The sequence below is a fragment of the Arvicola amphibius genome, chromosome 5 (assembly GCF_903992535.2).
Source record: "Arvicola amphibius chromosome 5, mArvAmp1.2, whole genome shotgun sequence".
Taxonomy (NCBI): domain Eukaryota; kingdom Metazoa; phylum Chordata; class Mammalia; order Rodentia; family Cricetidae; genus Arvicola; species Arvicola amphibius.
The window spans coordinates 50,313,878-50,331,976 of record NC_052051.1 but is presented as its reverse complement, the minus strand read 5'-3'; the positions used below and the strand labels follow the sequence as shown (position 1 = coordinate 50,331,976).

Below are 18,099 nucleotides of genomic sequence, written 5' to 3'. Positions count from 1 at the left end.
TATGTGCCCTTTACCTTATGGAAAACTGTCTTGGCAGGAAAATTTCATCAGGGCTGGAAAGGAGAATTGTGCTGGATAATGTGTGGGCTCATCAATCAGAGCAGACACCAGGAAGAACCTTTCAAAGCCCAGGTCACATCCTTTCCTGTTACTGCTAAGTCAAAGGAAGTCCATGCCTTCCACTGTCTTCTCTCACCTCCTGCTTTCCCCCTCTCCCCAGGTTTCTTCAGATACACCATGGATGTGCAGCCTTGGAGTTGTATAATTGTGGCCCCTCTTTCTGGAACATTCTCCCTGTTGGAGTTTCATGGTTCATCCTGACTCATCTCTTAGACTCTGTCCTGACACCACTTTGCTCCAGCTAGTGTCTAGCAACACCTGGCCCTGGTTTTCAACACTGACATCCTAATAATGAATCTCTTTTGCTGTTCAACAACATAAGCTTCCCCGCAGCAGACACTTGGTCCATCTTGCTCAGTGTTCTATCTAGGAACCTAGGGACTAAGCTCAGGTACTATAGATAGTCCCAAATTATCCTTCCCAACAGAAACCCCCTCCTCCATGATGCCGACTGCCTGGATTCCATTGTGAAGACAATGTATACAAGTGCATTCTCTCTATTTCTTCATTCAGAACACAGGAAATCCTGATTTGCTAAACGGGAGCCTGAAGTTTCTTCCTCTTGGACTCTGTCATAGACATCTGTGAATGCAGTACCCTCTTTAGGTCCTGATGCTGGGAGAAGCAACAACACAACTACCATTTGCAGGTCTATCCTATGCTGTTGGGAAACCTCACCCACAGTAAAAAGGAAACTAGAGAGGAAATATATATTTGGGTATAAAAGTACCATGATTTTAATGGAATATCCTGACCCACAAACAGGTAACTATATCGAAACAATTGGATTATATTTTACAGCCAGTTTCAGTTTTATCTTTGACCAGGATTTTCTGAATGTTTATTAAAATGAAATCAAACTTTACATTCAGATAGACAATTCTAGATACTCGTGTTGATCCTGATTTTGGGTCAACAGGGAGTGTGTATGAAGGCAGTTCCCTACTGACCACGTGCTCCCAAGCTATACCTATATACAGGCCTCTGTCAGTCTACAGCCCACAGCCTCCATCCGGCCCAAGGCCTAGAAACACCAGCAAGGAGACACCCTTGGCCACATACAACATTCTGAGAACCTCTCCCAGCAAAAGAAGAAATTCTTTTTGCAAGTGATCATATAAGTTGCTATTTTGAAGTCATGGCTTTTCATCAAGCTATATTTACACCTTAGATGTTGAAAAGCAGTCATGAGGGGACAGGAAGCAACTTTGGGGGAAATCCAGACTGTAGGAGACTGATAACAAGCCGAGGAGAGTCCCCCTTCCCTCTCCTCTCTTCTTCTCTCCTTCCCCTTCCCTCACTTCTGTTGGCACCCAAACCTCTGACCATCAGCTCACTGACAGGAAGCTGGGAACTGGAGGCTTTCCTCCCTAGTCACTGCCAACAATTCATGGGCATCAGCAACTTCAAAACACAATGACCAACAAATTCCTCAAAACTCAAGGAGTCTTTCTAAGAATGAGAGAAATAAGACTTCAAAGGAGAGGCTTACTCCTAGCAGTCCTTGCGATTCCAGGATTTCAAAACCTCTTCTGCTGCTCCTACCATTGAGAGGGACACTCAAGGGCATCCAGAGGAGGGGTGCCAGGGAGCCAGGCACATCCAATTTAGTACAGCCCACAGCACAGATGAGCATCGCTCAAATCCTGTTTCCCTGTGTCCTAACCTTCAGGATGAACATGTGGGACAGAGCCAACTATTACCTACTTCCCTAGGAAAAGCACATTTTTTTTTAATTTTATGAAAATATTGCAGTTATCTTAAAAAAAAAAAAAAGTACTGCAGACATCTAAAGAAAGCAGAGCTAGCCCGGGAGGTTTTGGGCCCATCAGTTTAGTGTGGAGTGGCCTCTGCTCACTTCCTCCTCTTTCCTGCCAGACATCCAGACAATGAAAGAATTTACACAGCTGGGGGAACAGAGTCCCAGCCAAAACCAGGATTCTAGGGGAGGGCAGAGGAGCGCTAAGGCAACATCTGGGGGTATTTAAAACAGTGAAACCAATTCTAATTTATTTCTGACTTGTTAGGGGAAAAAAAAAGCATAATGTAGCATGTCGAATGTCCAGAGGAGCAATTTCTCCAGGTCAGTTAAGTACAACCTCGAGCTCAGGACTCAGAGTTTCAAGCGAAGAGAAAACAACAACCACTACCTTGTTCGCTGTGTTCCTACATGGCACCGCCATCAGGCCCGGCATCGCCCCCACACAGTTGCTACTCCTGTGCCAGACATACAAGGAACCACTCCTGGGCCAGAGGGGCCGCTGGCAAGGCAGACTCGGCCAACCTTCCTGGCTCTAAGCACTATGCTACTGAGGCCTCAACTGGACCCTCAGGCAGAGGACGGGGACTTCTTCGCAGCTGGGTTGGACCCCCAGGCAGGGGACGGAGCCTTCTCAGCAGCTGGCCTGCACCCCAGGCAGGGAGGGGATGGGGCATTCTTAGCAGCTGGTCTGCCCCCCCTCCCCCTGCCCCAGGCAGGGGAGAGGGCATTTTTCACAGCTAGAGAACAACCTTCCAGTGAACAGGATGCGTTTGCTGTTCTTCCTGTTGCCTTACCTTGACAAGCTCCAGTGCGGATGTTGGGAATGAAGCCACGGCGGCAGGGGTGAGGCTGGGCAGGACACATCTCACAGGGGTGGCCCCAGGCTCGGCCCACTGTGGCACAGCAGAGTGTTTTGGTGCAGACAATCCCGCTGAGCTGTCCCTGGCACATCTGGTTGCTGACCACAGTAAAACACGGGCCTGTTCTGTAATCTGAAAACGAAGAATAAGACTCTGGTCAACGTCCAGGAGACCAAGGACCAGCACACAGAGGGGCAGCTCTTCCCCATCCTGCTCAGCTCCAAGCTTGGACACAAACTCCCAGCAGCTCCACAAAACTGACTCTGAAGTCTGAGTGGATCGCTCCACATCTAAACCCCTTTTCCTCACCTACAAAGGGGAGTAAAATGTTGGGTCCTGTCTACTTTGCTGATGCCTTTGTTTGAGTCAGACGAATTTAGGGAAATTCTTTATAACCCCGTACACTGAGGCAAAGACAGCATCCTGGCCTTAACTATCCAATCACTGGACTCAGTCTAGAGAATCTATATTCTAGATATATCTATATATCTAGGTATCTATATTCCATCAGCCCCTTCATGTACCACAGGTACTTAGTGAAATGAAAGCCATGTGTTCAAGAAACATCCAAACTCCCATGGTCATTGGTATTTCCCATAACTGCTGAGAACTGTAGCAAGCCATGTGTCTATGAGCTGATGGATGAATAAAGTAGCTGTGGTACATGTATGCATCAAGTGTCATTCAGTCCTGAAGAGGATGGAATCCTGTCCTTAGAAACAGCAGGGACGAAAATGTGATGGTTATAGTCAATTAACTGAGGCAGCGCCGAGAGACAAGACCCTCAGCCTGCCATTGGTACGTGGGTTTTTAAAAGTTATCATGGAAAAGCTGGGAGTAGAGTAGTGGTTCCCAAAGTCTTGGCGAAGTAGGGGGAAAGAAGGAGAGGGGTTGAAGTCGTCTCTCAGGACTGGCTACAGTCAGTCCAATAGTTGGCAGCAGACCACAAAGATACACGCCAAAATCTAGATAAAGGACATTGGAAGTTTCTGTCAAAAAGAAATGCTAAATGCAGACATGTTTTAAATGGTTTAATTTTTTTTACATTAATTTGTGTGTGAGGTGGAGAGGGGGACTCTCATGCCATGGCATGCACGTGGGAGACAGAGAAGCTATGGGAACCTGCTGTCTCCTTCTAGAACGTTCATCCCTGGAGTCACATGTAGGTACCACACTCGGCAGCAGGTACCGTTGCCCACTGAGATCCACTTTCCCCTGTCTGAACTGATACAATGTTACAGCATGGGTACATATGATTTCACTCTACTGGCTTTTTAAATATGCATGCAGTTGAATTCTAGATATACTCAGATACCCAATGCAATGTGCTGGATTTCTTCAAAGCTTGTTATCTTCTGTCACTACTAAGTTTAAAATGGATTCAAAAATTTACCACTGATCCACTGACTAAAATCTTTGCCTTCATTTTGTTCTCCCGAAAGAGAGAGCACTGGACTCTGCGGTAGACTGATAGAAAACCATTCGCACACAATAACGAGACACTGAAATCTTTACAAAATTGGCCCCATGGATATTTAATAAATACTTCTTATCTATTTATCATTTTAAAAACAGGATTTTCATACTTGTGTATTCTAGTCCCTGTTTATTCCATTACTCTTCTTATTCTCTTGTTCATGTGTCTTACATGCTCTACATCTAAGAGAGACAACACGTAATCGCTGTCTGAGCCTAGGCTGTTTTGCGGTCATAAGATCTCCAGCTCCATCCATTTTCCTGAAAATGACATAATTTTCTTCTTCTTTATGGCTGGATAAAACTCTACTGTTCATATATACACATTACTTGATCTGTAAGCTGATTCCACAAGTTGCCAGTTGATAAAGACAATGTGCGGGTGTCTCTGCGGTGGCCTCACTTAGACCTTGTTGGACATTTACCCAGGAGTGGTACAGCCGGACACTCTGTTTTCAGCTGGATAAGGCAGCTTTGCGAGCATTTCCACAGTGACTGTATGTGTTTACATTCTACCAGCAGCGTGTAAAGGTTCCTTCCCTCTGCATCCTCGCCAGTCTCTTGTTTGCTGTTTTCTCAGGAACAGCCATCTGACTGGGGCGAGATGGATTAGCAGTGTTGTAGTCTAGAGCTGTATTTTGCTGGCGGCTAAAGAATTTGTAACTTGGTTTTTTGCATGTATTTGTTTGCTACTTGTTTTTCTTTTGAAAGTTGCCTGATCAGTTAATTTGCCTCTTTATTGATGGAATGATTTGGCATTTTTGGTGTTTAGTTTTTTGAATTCTTTATATATCATGGATATCAATTCCCTGCAGGCTGTCTCTTTACTCTGTTAATTTTTCTTTTTATAATTTAATATTTTATCATGTACTTTTACTCAAAATGAAGAAATTACTTTAGACATTTAGGAAAGGCAATGACACATAAGCAAGAAATCTAACAACACACAAACTCTTGATTATATATGATCACATTATACATAATCTCTAATGTGTGTATTACCTAAGCCACAACATAATGATTACATGATTATACTCTTGTTTGCAAGATAGAATTTTGGTTTTCTTTCAGGAAATGTTAGCCAAAATATTTCTCCAAGAAATTATTATTCCAAAATATGAGTTTTAGTGTTGCCTAATTTTCATCAAACTATGATGTAATTTATTCAATCTGTTTCTTACTATGTATCATCAAAATCACTTCCAATTCGTCATTATTATACATAGCGTTAAATGTGTTTAGCTCATGCAATAGCCTTATTTTATGCATCTTAAACCAAGGCCAGAGTCACACAGTATTTCTATGTGATGTAACGAGGCAGAAAATGCAGGCCTGTCTCCTCTTTCCTGCTAATTCACTGAGGCAAGTACAAATGCTGTGGCCAAACAGATTTGCATTAGCATGCCATTTTCCATCTTTTTTTGCAAAAGCATAACGGACTGTGGATTTCAGCTAAAAAGCCCCCCAACATCACTGCTCGGATCTGTGCTCATTTCACTAATACTCTACGGAGTATCATATACATGGGTGAGCAAGCGTTTAGGGAACACGAACATGGCGTTTTGTGGACAGCATCAGCGAAGGCCAGGCCCATCACACGATGCCAAGGAAAGTCCACGTCAGCCCTGCACAACACTGGTCCCAGACCTCAGATGCGAATCCCTGCTTAGAAGCTCTTAACATAAAGAACTGTTTACAACTTTTCCAGAGTCAACATGAAATATTGAAATACAGGGAACGGTATGAAATACAGGGAATGGCAGGGAATACGGGGAACAGCAGGAAATACAGGGAACAGCGGGAACTATGGGAAACAGCAGGAAATACAGGGAAGAGTAGAGATGATGCCTGTCAGTTGTCACAATGTCCCTTAGACAACTCTGCAATCCACATATAGGCCCATGCTAGACAGAGACTGTCTCACCCATGCTGTTGTAATAGCTTACTGTTGTCCTCTACAGAAATGATTATTCTTAGCAAGTAAAACATGTTAGGAGAGTTTCTATTTGCATACCACCCTACAATTATGAGATCCTCATGAACTAGGGCACCGGGCCAGCCCTTTCCAAGTTAAAATGCAGAGTTAGTTGTTACCAACGCCCTCACTCCAGATAACATCCCTCCGGGACGTCTTGCCGCTATGTGACCGCTGTGGAGTGCGTAGCTCGAGGGCCGCCCTCCAGTCCCATTACTTTAGCCTCTAGGACTTGGGGGGGGGGTGTTTTGTTTTAATTTTTTCCCTCTAGAAAGAAGGCCAGGAAGTTAAGAGCATGTACTGCTCTTGCAGAGGATCCCAGGTCAATTTCCAGGTCCAAAGACTCTTGACCCACGTCCAGTGGCTCCCAACCATCTGCAACTCCAGCTCCAGGGGCATCTGATGCCTCGGGCCTCAGCGGACAGCTGCACTCATGGGCACATACCCACACTCATATAGACAAGTCTACAAATAAAAGCAATCTAAAATCTTATTAGATTTATTGGAGGAGGGGGATATGGTACGGGCGCCACCATGCATACATGTGGAGGTCAGACATTTTGGGGGCTTTAGTTTTCATCTACCATGTGGCTCCTAGAGACTGAACTCAGGTCATCAGACTTGGTGCAAGCACCTTTTACCCACTGAGCCACCTCGCCTAGGCTTCAGTTCTGGACACAGCCATGGTCCCTGATGCTCGGCTCACTCCCAGCTCGGCAGTTCTGAACGCTTGGACTGCAGGATTAGTTCTCTTTCCTTCGTAATCAGACTTCACCCTGATGCAAACTCATCACTGACAGGCAAAGTGTTCCTGTGGTCGGTAAATTCTTGTCGCCCATGCCCAGCCACTGAACCACAAGCTACAGAGAATCAAAAGGGTGTAATTTTGGGTACCAGGCTCCAATTATTTAAAACCCTTCCTTTCATAAAAATTATATAGAGAAGATTAAGATATCAATTTATTCGTGACAGAGAAGTCAAACCAAGCATGCTCCTCCCAGGAAAGCTGACCAATAGGAGTAGGAGGGTTCAGAAAGCTTCTAACCTAGAGAAAATGACAGGAGGAAAGGCCTCCTGAAAGCAGAAGCAGCTTCGTTGCTACCGTTGCTGTTTCCTATTGCAACCACACATCCTTGGACATCACGGATCACTTAAGAAGCATCTGCAAATTGCTGGTGCTGGGAGCCCTGCCCCTGTTCCAACCAGTCTCGCCATGGACTCTTATTCTACAAGGTGTGTCATGGGATATTCTGTCATTAAATTGTTCCTAGAAATGAGATGTTCAGTAGTAGGCTATATTAACACAGAATAAAATAAAAATAAAGGCCTATGCTATCAAAGAAGTCATAAAATATACTGACTAAAGACATTCCTCTGCAGATCCACATTATGAGGCAGTAGTAGTCGGCTTTGGAGAGACGGCAGAATGGTGGTTGCCCAGGATGTGGGGAAGGAAGGAAAGGAGGGTTTGTGTTTAGTGAGTACAGAGTGTCAGTTTGGGAAAATACCAAACAGTTCTTGGTGGAGATCACCTTCATGGGTGGATGATACCAATTCCAGAAGGCATGGGTAATTAAACAAAATACCCAGTGCCAAATATGGGATACTTCCTTATGAGTTGTTGGTCAGGAAGGCCCCAAAGACTCCCAGAACACGGGCTATTGCCTTCAGACAATAATTGCCTTCGGTGGTCTTGGATGACCATCAGCACTTAATAGTAAGATCTTATTGTTGAAGACACCACGTAGCTTAGTTAGAAGACAGAGGGAAGTCAAGCCTCAGCTGAAGGGGAAGCTTCCTCGCTAATGCCTGCCAGGCTTTCCTAGGCTGGAATGTGCTACCCAGGCAACTGAGGGAGAGACGTCATCAACACCTTCCCCCAGTTGTGAACTCTTCCTGCCAGGTCAGACGTGCACGCTGGTGCAATAGTGGCAGGACCGTCACAGTCATAACCAGACACTTGCTGACTGTATCTGAGGTCCACTCCATAGAAGGAAGCTCATGCCCAGAGCTGTGCGCCTGGTCAAAGGCTCATGATTTGGTCATAGGCCGCAGGGAGCAAATCTATTGCTTTCATTTTGCCAAATGGACATGTTATCAAACTGTCTCCTAAATATTCATGTGTACAGCCATACATAACTTTGACTAGAGGCTTCTTTTGTTTTTGCAGATATGGATGCAGAGGTTCATGGCTGTTCACGGTGCTAGGAACAAATGGCTGTTGAGTTCTCAGTCCCAAGAGGGATATCTGTATCTTGAAAGGAGGGTTGGAAAGAATGTAAGGGCCAGATGATGGAGAGGAAGACTATGAGTCACCATTTTCTGGGAATGGTGCGGTTGTGCAATCTTGAACTCACAGCCGCTGCAGTTGCCTGCACTGGGCCTGCACAGGACCAGGCCTGTCAATATGGGACAATCTCACGTAACTTAGCCCATCTCTGGGCAACTATTGGCTGTTGATAGTTTCTAAGAGAGTGGAAGCATTGTCTTCAGTGGTATAGCCATTGGGAGTTCTCCATGCTCAACATCATGCCCACATGGCTGGCCCACAAAAACAAAGACCAAACAAAGGACATAAAAATGAGAGGGGGTGAAAGTGGTGGAAGAGAGATAACAGGGGGTGGAGGGATGAGGGCAATTAGAATGCATTGCACATATGTACAGAACTGTCAAAAATGAATTTAACTTAAAAGAGGGGCTCTGTAAATGGATAGTGGTGATGGCCCAACAAGGTGGATGGACATGAATGGTGGTGATGGCCGCCCAACAAAGTAAATTTATTGAAAGCCACCAAACTGCAGATCTAAAATGGTCATATCAGTAAATTTTACTTTATGTGCATTTTAGAATAATAAAAAGCTTATGTTTCATACAATGAAGCATTTTTATATGAATGCTGGGGTCTAAAGAGTAAACTTTAGAATCAAGGCTTCTTTATTTATTCAACAATCTTGACAGGGGAGCTGAGCTGCATCAGTGAGGAGGGCAGTGAAGTCCCTGGACACATGGAGTCTCCAGTCCACGAAAGGAGGAGGTCAAGAAATAGGTAAATATATTAAATCATTTCAGAACCAGCAAGATTGGTACTTGTTGTGCAAGCCTAGTGACTCGAGTTCAATTCCTGGGACCCACATAAAGGTGGAAGGAAATCAACCCCATGGGATTTTTCTTTGGCCTCCATATATATACCATGACACATGCATCTCCCCATATAACACACACACACACACACACATATCTAAACACACGCATCATATACACACAAACATCACACACACATATACCTCATATACATCACACACAAACACACAGTACAATAGTGAATAGAATAATTCTAAAAATTATGAACTAATTCCAGACATGAAGCTGTGGTGTAGTCTACAAATGTCTGCTGCAACAGAGGAACTAGGGATGGTCATCTCAGTGAGATGTGCAACAGAGACTGAGAGAAGGCGACAAAGGAACAGGCCTAGAGAATAAGAACAAGCTGCACACAACATAGCACAGGGTTCCCAGGCAGTAGCAACAGTGAGAGTGGTGGCCCTGAGCTGGTAAGGCAGCCTGGCTTCATCCGTGATCAGAGGCAGCTTGACCAGAACAGACGCTAAGGGGACACCATGCTGGCACATTAGGCAGGAGCCAAGTTTCACAGGAGGCTCCAGGCCACAGTGAGGAGTCTGGATTTATCTCAAAGTTGGCAGAACGTCACCACTAGACATTATCTTAAAGGGGGGGCTGTCTAGTGGGCTCCCTCGTGGAAACAGGAAGCCTTGCAAGGCGGCCACCGAAGGACTTGAGATAGACAGCAGCTGCGACTTGATCCTGGTGAGCAGGGACAGGAAAGGCTGCGGATGGCACATATTCTCGGGCCATAGGATCAACAAGGCTGCCAGTGGCTTGGAAGTGAGAGACGAGGGAGACGACAGTCAGAGACCCTGGCCTTCCAGCGCATTTATTAAAGTGGGGAAAGTGAGATGCTAGGTTCTGGTAAAAGTAAGTATTCAAAATTGTTTGCTTTCACAACAAAGAAGCTGTTATGGGCCGGCTGATTAAAGCTGAGAGGGCTGGCTCTGAGGGAAGGATGTGGTATGTAAATCCCCATGCTGTCAAGACCAAATAAAACCTGGTTAAATCAGATCTTGACCTATATACCGTAACTGTCTCACCAAGTTTATTTTTCTGCTTTCCCTTTGAGTAAATAAGCGTTTGCTCATGCCATAGATGTGTGTTTGAGACTCTTCAAATGCATTTGGCCATTTCTCATGGAAACCTGAGTGTTAAGTACAGACCAGCGTGTGTGTGTGTGTGTGTGTGTGTGTGTGTGTGTGTGTGTGTGTGTGTGTGTGATGGAATCCTGGCATTGTGGGAGGGACAAACTGCCTCCAGAGCAATTTCCCTGCTGCTCTCAACAATGACAGGCATGGGAATCCAAGAGCCCTAGTGTGTGAGCTGCCAGACCAGTGTTCGCTCCGCAGTAAAGGGATACACACCACATTTCCATGCTATCATTAATCCTGAGAGGTCTAATAGAAAGTGTAAATCAAGGACAAAAGTTCAGCCATTACCAATTGCACCTGAGAAATGTCTCATATAAATACGGACTTTCTGTAATATCAAGCCAGACCAACGGCTGTGGGATCGTTTACATATACTGGTTGGCAAGCGTTATTTCTTGAGTTGGCATTTTACCAAATATGCACTTGCTTATGGAGTTCATAAGCTCCCCCCCCCCCGTCCCGTCATTACTATACTATTAAGTAACTCTCAAGGCAGCTCCACTGGTCTCAGACAGAACTTCTCTTTGAAAGTCAATGTCCAATGAAGGAAATTTCCTGACATTGTTTCCAGCTCAGGGCCTGGCGCTGAACTCAGCGGAAGAAAGATGAGCTGGAAGAAAGTGCAGCATCACTCGGGACACCTGAGTGAACTGTGCAGGAGGGGACGTAGAAGGAATGGGACAAGCAACGGGCCCAAATCCAGAGATGCAGTTTCAGTTACTTGGCAAAAAAAGAAAGGAAAGAAGGAAGGAAGGAAAGAAGGAAGGAAGGAAGGAAGGAAGGAAGGAAGGAAGGAAAGAAGGAGGGAGGGAGGGAGGGAGAGAGGGAGAGAGGGAGGGAGGAAGGGAGAGAGGGAGGGAAGGAGGAAGGGAGGGAGGGAGGAAGAGAGGGAGGGAGGAAGGGAGGAATAGAAAACCCACCTCCCAAACACTACAAAAAATGATCTTAAGAAAGATCTACTCATGTTCAGTCACCAAAATTGGGTACATGGACTTTCTCTAAGTCTGAACAGAGGGGAACTCCAGTGGCTGGTGGTAGTGTTGCTTCAAGGCCAAAACACTTAACCACGGGTGCTTGAACTAGAATGCGTCACTACAGGATTGTCATGGCCTCCATGAGGCCTCACTAGAAACAAACAAGTGTGACTTGGTTGTAAGTGATAACCGTTTTGAAGCAGAAATTACACAAAGTACCGGCCCTTTGGAATTAGTCACTGTGTCATGGACATGGCTGGTGATGGTCAGAAGGGGGCAAATATTAACAATAAATGGCATAGACAGAAGGGCCTGACTTGTGTCCCTGTAGCCAGTAGGAGAATGGTGCATAGCTCAGAAACTTCTGGAAATTTAAAACCCATGGTAGGAAAGTGAATATGGTTAGGAAACAATGAGAAACCCCACTAGAAGTAGTCTAACATGTCCCAAGGGACAAAATGAAGATCAAGATTCTCTCTACTCACAGACAAATGCCACGCTCAACCTTACCCAGAAAAGTCTCTTCTCAGTGAACAAGTAGATAGATAATCCACCAGCTAAACAATCCCTATCTCCCTCGCTACCTTCCAGTTAGGAGTGGACTTTTGCCCAGTGGACTGGCCAATAAGATGCAGGCAGAGACCTAAAGAAGATAGAACCCAGGAATAGTTTTCACTGTCTGATAAAACAAGATAAGCCCATCTGCACTCCCCTGCCATTGTCTCTTTCATCTTTCTAGAAGATATGGTGCCGGGCGGTGGTGGCACACGCCTTTAATCCCAGCACTCGGGAGGCAGAGGCAGGCGGATCTCTGTGAGTTCGAGACCAGCCTGGTCTACAAGAGCTAGTTCCAGGACAGGCTCCAAAGCTACAGAGAAACTCTGTCTCGAAAAACCAAAAAAAAAAAAGCTAGAAGATATGGTGCCTGGGAGAACATGACCAACTTGAAGGCACAAGGACAAATGCTCATGTATTAGGACAATAAGCAGAAAGAGAGGAACGCTTGGGTCCTCGATGGCATTTCTGAGCCCCAGACCACTGCCTAGTGCCCTTCGCCTCCCTGTGCACTTTTCTACCTCCTGCCCTCCTTCTCTCTCTCTCTCTCTCTCTCTCTCTCTCTCTCTCTCTCTCTCTCTCTCCCCCTCCCTCCCTCCCTCCCTCCCTCCCTCCCTCTCCTCTGACTTAGAGCAAATACTCTACCACTGAGATCCCTCTTAGCCTTTTAACCTTTAACACAAAATTAACTTTGCTTTTGCCTTGTCTGTTTAAGTTGTGACTGAGTTTTCTCAGTTTTTTACTCCCATTAAAACTTATTTCTGACTGAGACCCTGTGTGTGGATTTTGCTGTCCTTTGACATTACATATGAGGAGGACTCAAGAGTAAGATGTTACATCTCCGAGAGTTCTGTCTACCGTGAGTTTTCAAAGACTGAGAGCAAAAAGCAAAGGGAGAATCCCAAAACCTTCTTCATCGGCTTGCATTTGGAGAATCAATGCTCTTTTCTGGCACCTGGGAAAGGTGGCTGATGTCGGGACATGGTCCTGATAATGTACTTTAACATACTTCTCTCTTATATGCGCGAGCTTTGCAAGCTAAACCAATAGGAGAGTGATCATACTCCTCATTCCCACCAGCTCGCTTTTTGCGAAATCCATTCCATTTTTGAAAATAAATACTGTAATATCTCGGTCTACATCTTGCCCATTCTATTTCCTAAATAGTTGAGATATTTGGATGTGATATAGTTATATAGTGTCCCCAATTGAAATAATAAAAAAACTCATAAACCTCTTCCCTGGCTTTCCAATATTATTTATCTAATTTGGTACCATTACAATCGTAAGGTTTACAAACATAGAGGATGTATGTAAAAACCTGAAGCCCTGGAGCTAGTCCCAAACAGTGTCCAAACTCAAACTGTACATCAGCAAGAATGGGTTGAGAAGGGAGCAAAGGATGATACAAATGTCTTCAGACATCCATGTATTGAGGAGCCATGATGCTGAAAGGTGCCTGTTACCGTAGCAATGACAAAGAAAATTATTCAGCCATTAAGTGAGGTGACAGATACTTCACATAAGCACAGACCGACCATGAAACAAATACACAAAACCCAAACTCTTAGCTATGGAGGTATGTGTGTGTGTGTGTACGTGTGTGTGTGGTTGTGTGTGTGAATGAGCTATTAGATTTTTCTCTCCACTTCCTGCTCTTCACTGAGTATGAGAGGACCAACCCCCACCCCCAACACACACACATACTTCAATCCCAGATTTTGTATTAATTGGAAAGGTTCATCCAGATCTCAGTAGGCCTTCTGATGACAAGTCTGACTGGAGAGAACTGCTGAGGGCTTTAACACAGGAAATGCCATAATTATGAGCTGTGTGTGCTTCTAATGTTTATGTATAAGACGAGCTTTGGATTGTCTCCCTTTAGAACTGGAAAGAAACACTGAAGGGGGAGATGAAATGGACATTTGTGAACAGAGTTCTGGTTGCTCCACACCCGACCTTACTTCGTTCTCACAGGACAGGAGGCGACTCGTTTCCAGTTCCACAACAGAGGAAACTGAGGCTCGGGGTTACACTGGAGAACTTGCCCAAGGTTACACTGAGAGCAAGCACCAGACTGAAAAATTCCAATCAGAAAGTTTCCGATTTTAAAAGCTACAATTTCTCTAATACTTGTCTTTCTCAGAGAGATCTGGCTATATATAGAAGTCGGCAAGTTAATGCAAGTGGGTTACTTTTCTCAATTTTACCAAACAAATTCATGTATGTGGTATTGAAACCCAGCTCTCTCAAATCTCAGAGTGATCCCTGCTTGTTACTCCATCCCTCCTCTCCAGCTTCCCTTTCCCTGCACCCAGGGAGTGAATCACAGCTCTAGGAAGTATGGCAATGCTTGTTGTATACTTCAGGCTGTTCACTCATAAATCTTCAGCACAGTGACAGATGTTGTCTTCATGATAAACATTTGGAATCAGTTTGGTGCCATGTAAAAAAAGCACATGTTGAAATGCAACAGAAGTTATGTCTTGCGGGAAGTAGGAGATGCAGCGGAGAAGTCAAGTACACACAGCACGCCTTAATGTTCCAGCTCTTATGCTGAATTTATTTTTAAATATAATATATTAACATACATATGATGTGCCATGTAAAAAAAGCACATGTTGAAATGCAACAGAAGTTATGTCTTGCGGGAAGTAGGAGATGCAGCGGAGAAGTCAAGTACACACAGCACGCCTTAATGTTCCAGCTCTTATGCTGAATTTATTTTTAAATATAATATATTAACATACATATGATGTATATTTTAATGTCTAATCATGTACTGTAAAACAAACAAAACTTAAGAAACATGCATACAAACACAAAACATAATCAACACACATAGAAACCCATTTGTGTGCCATGAGAGACGGAAGCACCTTTTGCACATATGTGATTATGGGCAAATCATTTTGTCTCTGATCGTCACCGTTCTTAAATATGGATGACAGTCAGATATTTGTTAGAATTATATGAGACAATGTGCTAAGATATTAAAGGTAAGTCTTACTATTACATACTATCATAATATATGAACAGAATCCATTGCCCCAAACACATCGTTTTATTGGTTTCTGAGGCATCAGATAATTGGTCTTTACTAGTATACTCTCTACTACAAAGCCAGATTAAAAGTTACAAGGTATAATCTACGCACCCATGGCAAGCAATGGGATGTACAAATCTCACATACTGTGGCTGTATGCCTTTACTCTCTTCTGTCTCTCTCTCATGTTTCCTCCTTGATCCAAGACTGAACTGTCCCACCACAGTCTTTGCCAACCTAGTTGCTTGTCACTGAGGAGCACACCCCCCTAACTCTGTGAGAGCTTCTAGATTGGTAATCTAAACCCACAGACTCATTCACTCATGCCTACACAGGGCAGAAATCTGGGTACATACAGTCTGGCACTGGCGTTGCTTAAATAACCTTAAATAACAGATCTAACTTGCCTCATTCCAGAATTCCCTTCTCTCTTCCAAAGCCTTTCTCATCTTTCAGGCCTAAATTTAAACATGACATTTTAGGTGCAACCTGTTCAATCTGATGCTCGAGGAAGATGAACCTCTCACTTTCTGAGCTTCTACACTGTACCTTGTAACTGTACATATGCACAGAACCATACCACCTTGCCTTGTGGTACAAAGTAGAGTATAGATCACAGCCTACTGGGTACCAAATTCCCTACAAGGAGAAAAAGCCTATTGTTTATCTCTGGACTTTTGTGCTCTATTTTCCACTGCAAAGCACAAAACAAGAGACACTCAATAAATGTTTGCTGAATCAAACAGATATTAACTGGGTACAGAAGTAGTTCTTATTCCCATTTGGACTATTCATAACTATGAACAAGAATACACATTCCATAGATGAGTTCATGTGAAGTTAATTAGACAAGTTAGTTAAGTCTTCAGCCTAGCAGGTTATCAGAACTGAATGTCCCTGACACACCTAAGTGCAAAGATAACAAACATGCATTTAAAACACTTTTATTAATGAATATTTTTATTGGTTATTTGGAAATTTCACATAATGCACCCCAATCATATCCACTTCCCAGTCCTCGCAGATGCTTATGACCCACCCCAAAACCAAAGGGCAAGAAGAAAAATACCAAGTCTAAATTGTGTTGCTCATATCCTCACTGGAGCATGGTCAAACTGCCAGTGACCAACCCCTTAAAGAAAATGGAGTCTTTCCCCACCCGCACCCCAGCCAGAAGCCATCAGCTGAAAAGAGCTACACTCCAGCTTCCCTATCACAAGTTTTAAGGGTCTCGTCAATGGCTTCGTGTCTAGACTGTTTCTTTTGGAGGGGATGGAGGAGAGGAAGGTTGTCACAGAAGCCTTCTGTGTCTCATTCTCAACTGTGAGTCTGCAGTCACCAATACCACTGCAAGGAAGCGTCCCTGCCCTTCATAATCATCAGCAGCAGGGCTCAAGGGCTTCCCTTGCTTTCTGCTTGCCTAATGAGGATTTCTGCAGGAAGCTTTGCACTAGATATACCCCTCTAAGATCTGGAGAGTAAAAACACCCTACATCTAAGAGCTTTTGTAGAGCACTAATGTGTCTAACCTGCACAGTTTCCTTCTATCTCTAAGACGGTTTGCTCATTACAATTGCAGGGGGAAATGCATCATCTGTGAATGAAGTTTTCTTCTCATAGGTCACATCTATACACAATCCAGTCACTTAAGATGGGAGGACCAGGGGCTGGTGAGATGGCTCAGAGGCTAAGGGCATTGGCTGTTCTCCCAAAGGTCCTGAGTTCAATTCCCAGCAACCACATTGTGGCACACAACCATCTATAATGAGATCTGGTGCCCTCTTCTGGCCTGCAAACATACATGCAGACAGACACTGTGTACATAATAACAAATAAATCTTTATTTAAAAAAATGAAAAAATAACAGGAAGACCAAGGGAAGCGCAGTAAGCCTTGGAGACTGATTATTGTCTCTCTGTGATGGGATGGCTTTAGAGGACACATCATGACTCATCTTCAATTGTGATCCACTCAAGAGATAAAGCCACCACGAAGCAGCGACTAGAACCTCAACTATGTCAGATTCAAGTTCCAAACAATGCCAGACAAACATGAGCTGGAAAGTTCTCATGGGCGGAGATGAGTTTTATAAACAGTCCTCTTCCATGAGCGATGGGCAAGTCAATCAGAACCATATGAGTTAAATTCCCCTTGAAAGGCTGGATTTAAAATAAGTGGAAAAGTGCTGGCTCGGCACAGATTTGGGGTATCTAAAAAGCTTCAAGAAACCACTTTGAGACCGCCCCCCACGAGAGTTCCTGACACCTCTGTACATCATGGGCATGGCTTAGCTGTGGATGGGTGTGTATGACCTGAATACAGCTGACCACTGTCAACACTGTGCTGCCAGGTCACCATAGGAACATCTATACAGATGTTCCTTCTCGGGTTGTTCAGGTTTAGGAAGGACAGAACCCATAAAACACCTCGTCTCAAGCACAAGGAATTTCAATGATGCTTGAGTAAGGATCACCCAGGAAGAAGCAAACAGCAAAGTAACTCCATGTGGACCAGCCATAGAGACAAATTAATAAGCAACACCTGCCCTATCCTGTGGACTTTAAGATGCCCTTCTTCAGTGTGGCCCATTCAGGAAAAGGAAAGGCTCTGAGACAATAAGCTTGAGACCAAGAGATGAGCTGTGCACAGACTAGGAGACTTCGCAGAAGTGGCCATGCTCAGTAGGAAGAGGTGGGGCTTTGCAGAAAGAACATCCAGGGTGCAGAACACAAATATCCTTTCATTCACGAGTTTGCTAACCTTAAATGAATCCCTCACTTTCAGGATCAGAAAGGCCCACAGGGAACATCTGGCCCAAATTATCCCTAAAGAAGAAAGCCCCAAAACTGAGCAGTGAAATGATTTGCCCAAGGTCAACATGGCTATTGGAAGGCAGAGACGGCACTGAACTTGAGGTTCTCGCTTCCCTGCCCAGAACTATTCTCGCTAACGCAGGGTGCTATTTTGGAAGCAAGCCTGATGAACTCTGCTGCCAGGTGGTAACTTGTTTCCCCTCCAGAGGGGCAAGGGAAGGGGCGACAGAGGGTTTTTAAA

General features: G+C 44.4%; 1 protein-coding gene across 1 annotated transcript in view; it reads right to left on the bottom strand.

Annotated features, from left to right (window-relative positions):
• The window catches only part of Fbn1 (fibrillin 1), a 205,486-nt gene that overhangs the window by 109,252 nt on the left and 78,135 nt on the right, over positions 1-18,099 (bottom strand). The window contains exon 7 of the mRNA XM_038330599.2: positions 2,677-2,874. Within this exon, the coding sequence (XP_038186527.1) occupies positions 2,677-2,874 (198 nt within the window). The remainder of the gene's footprint in view (positions 1-2,676; positions 2,875-18,099) is intronic.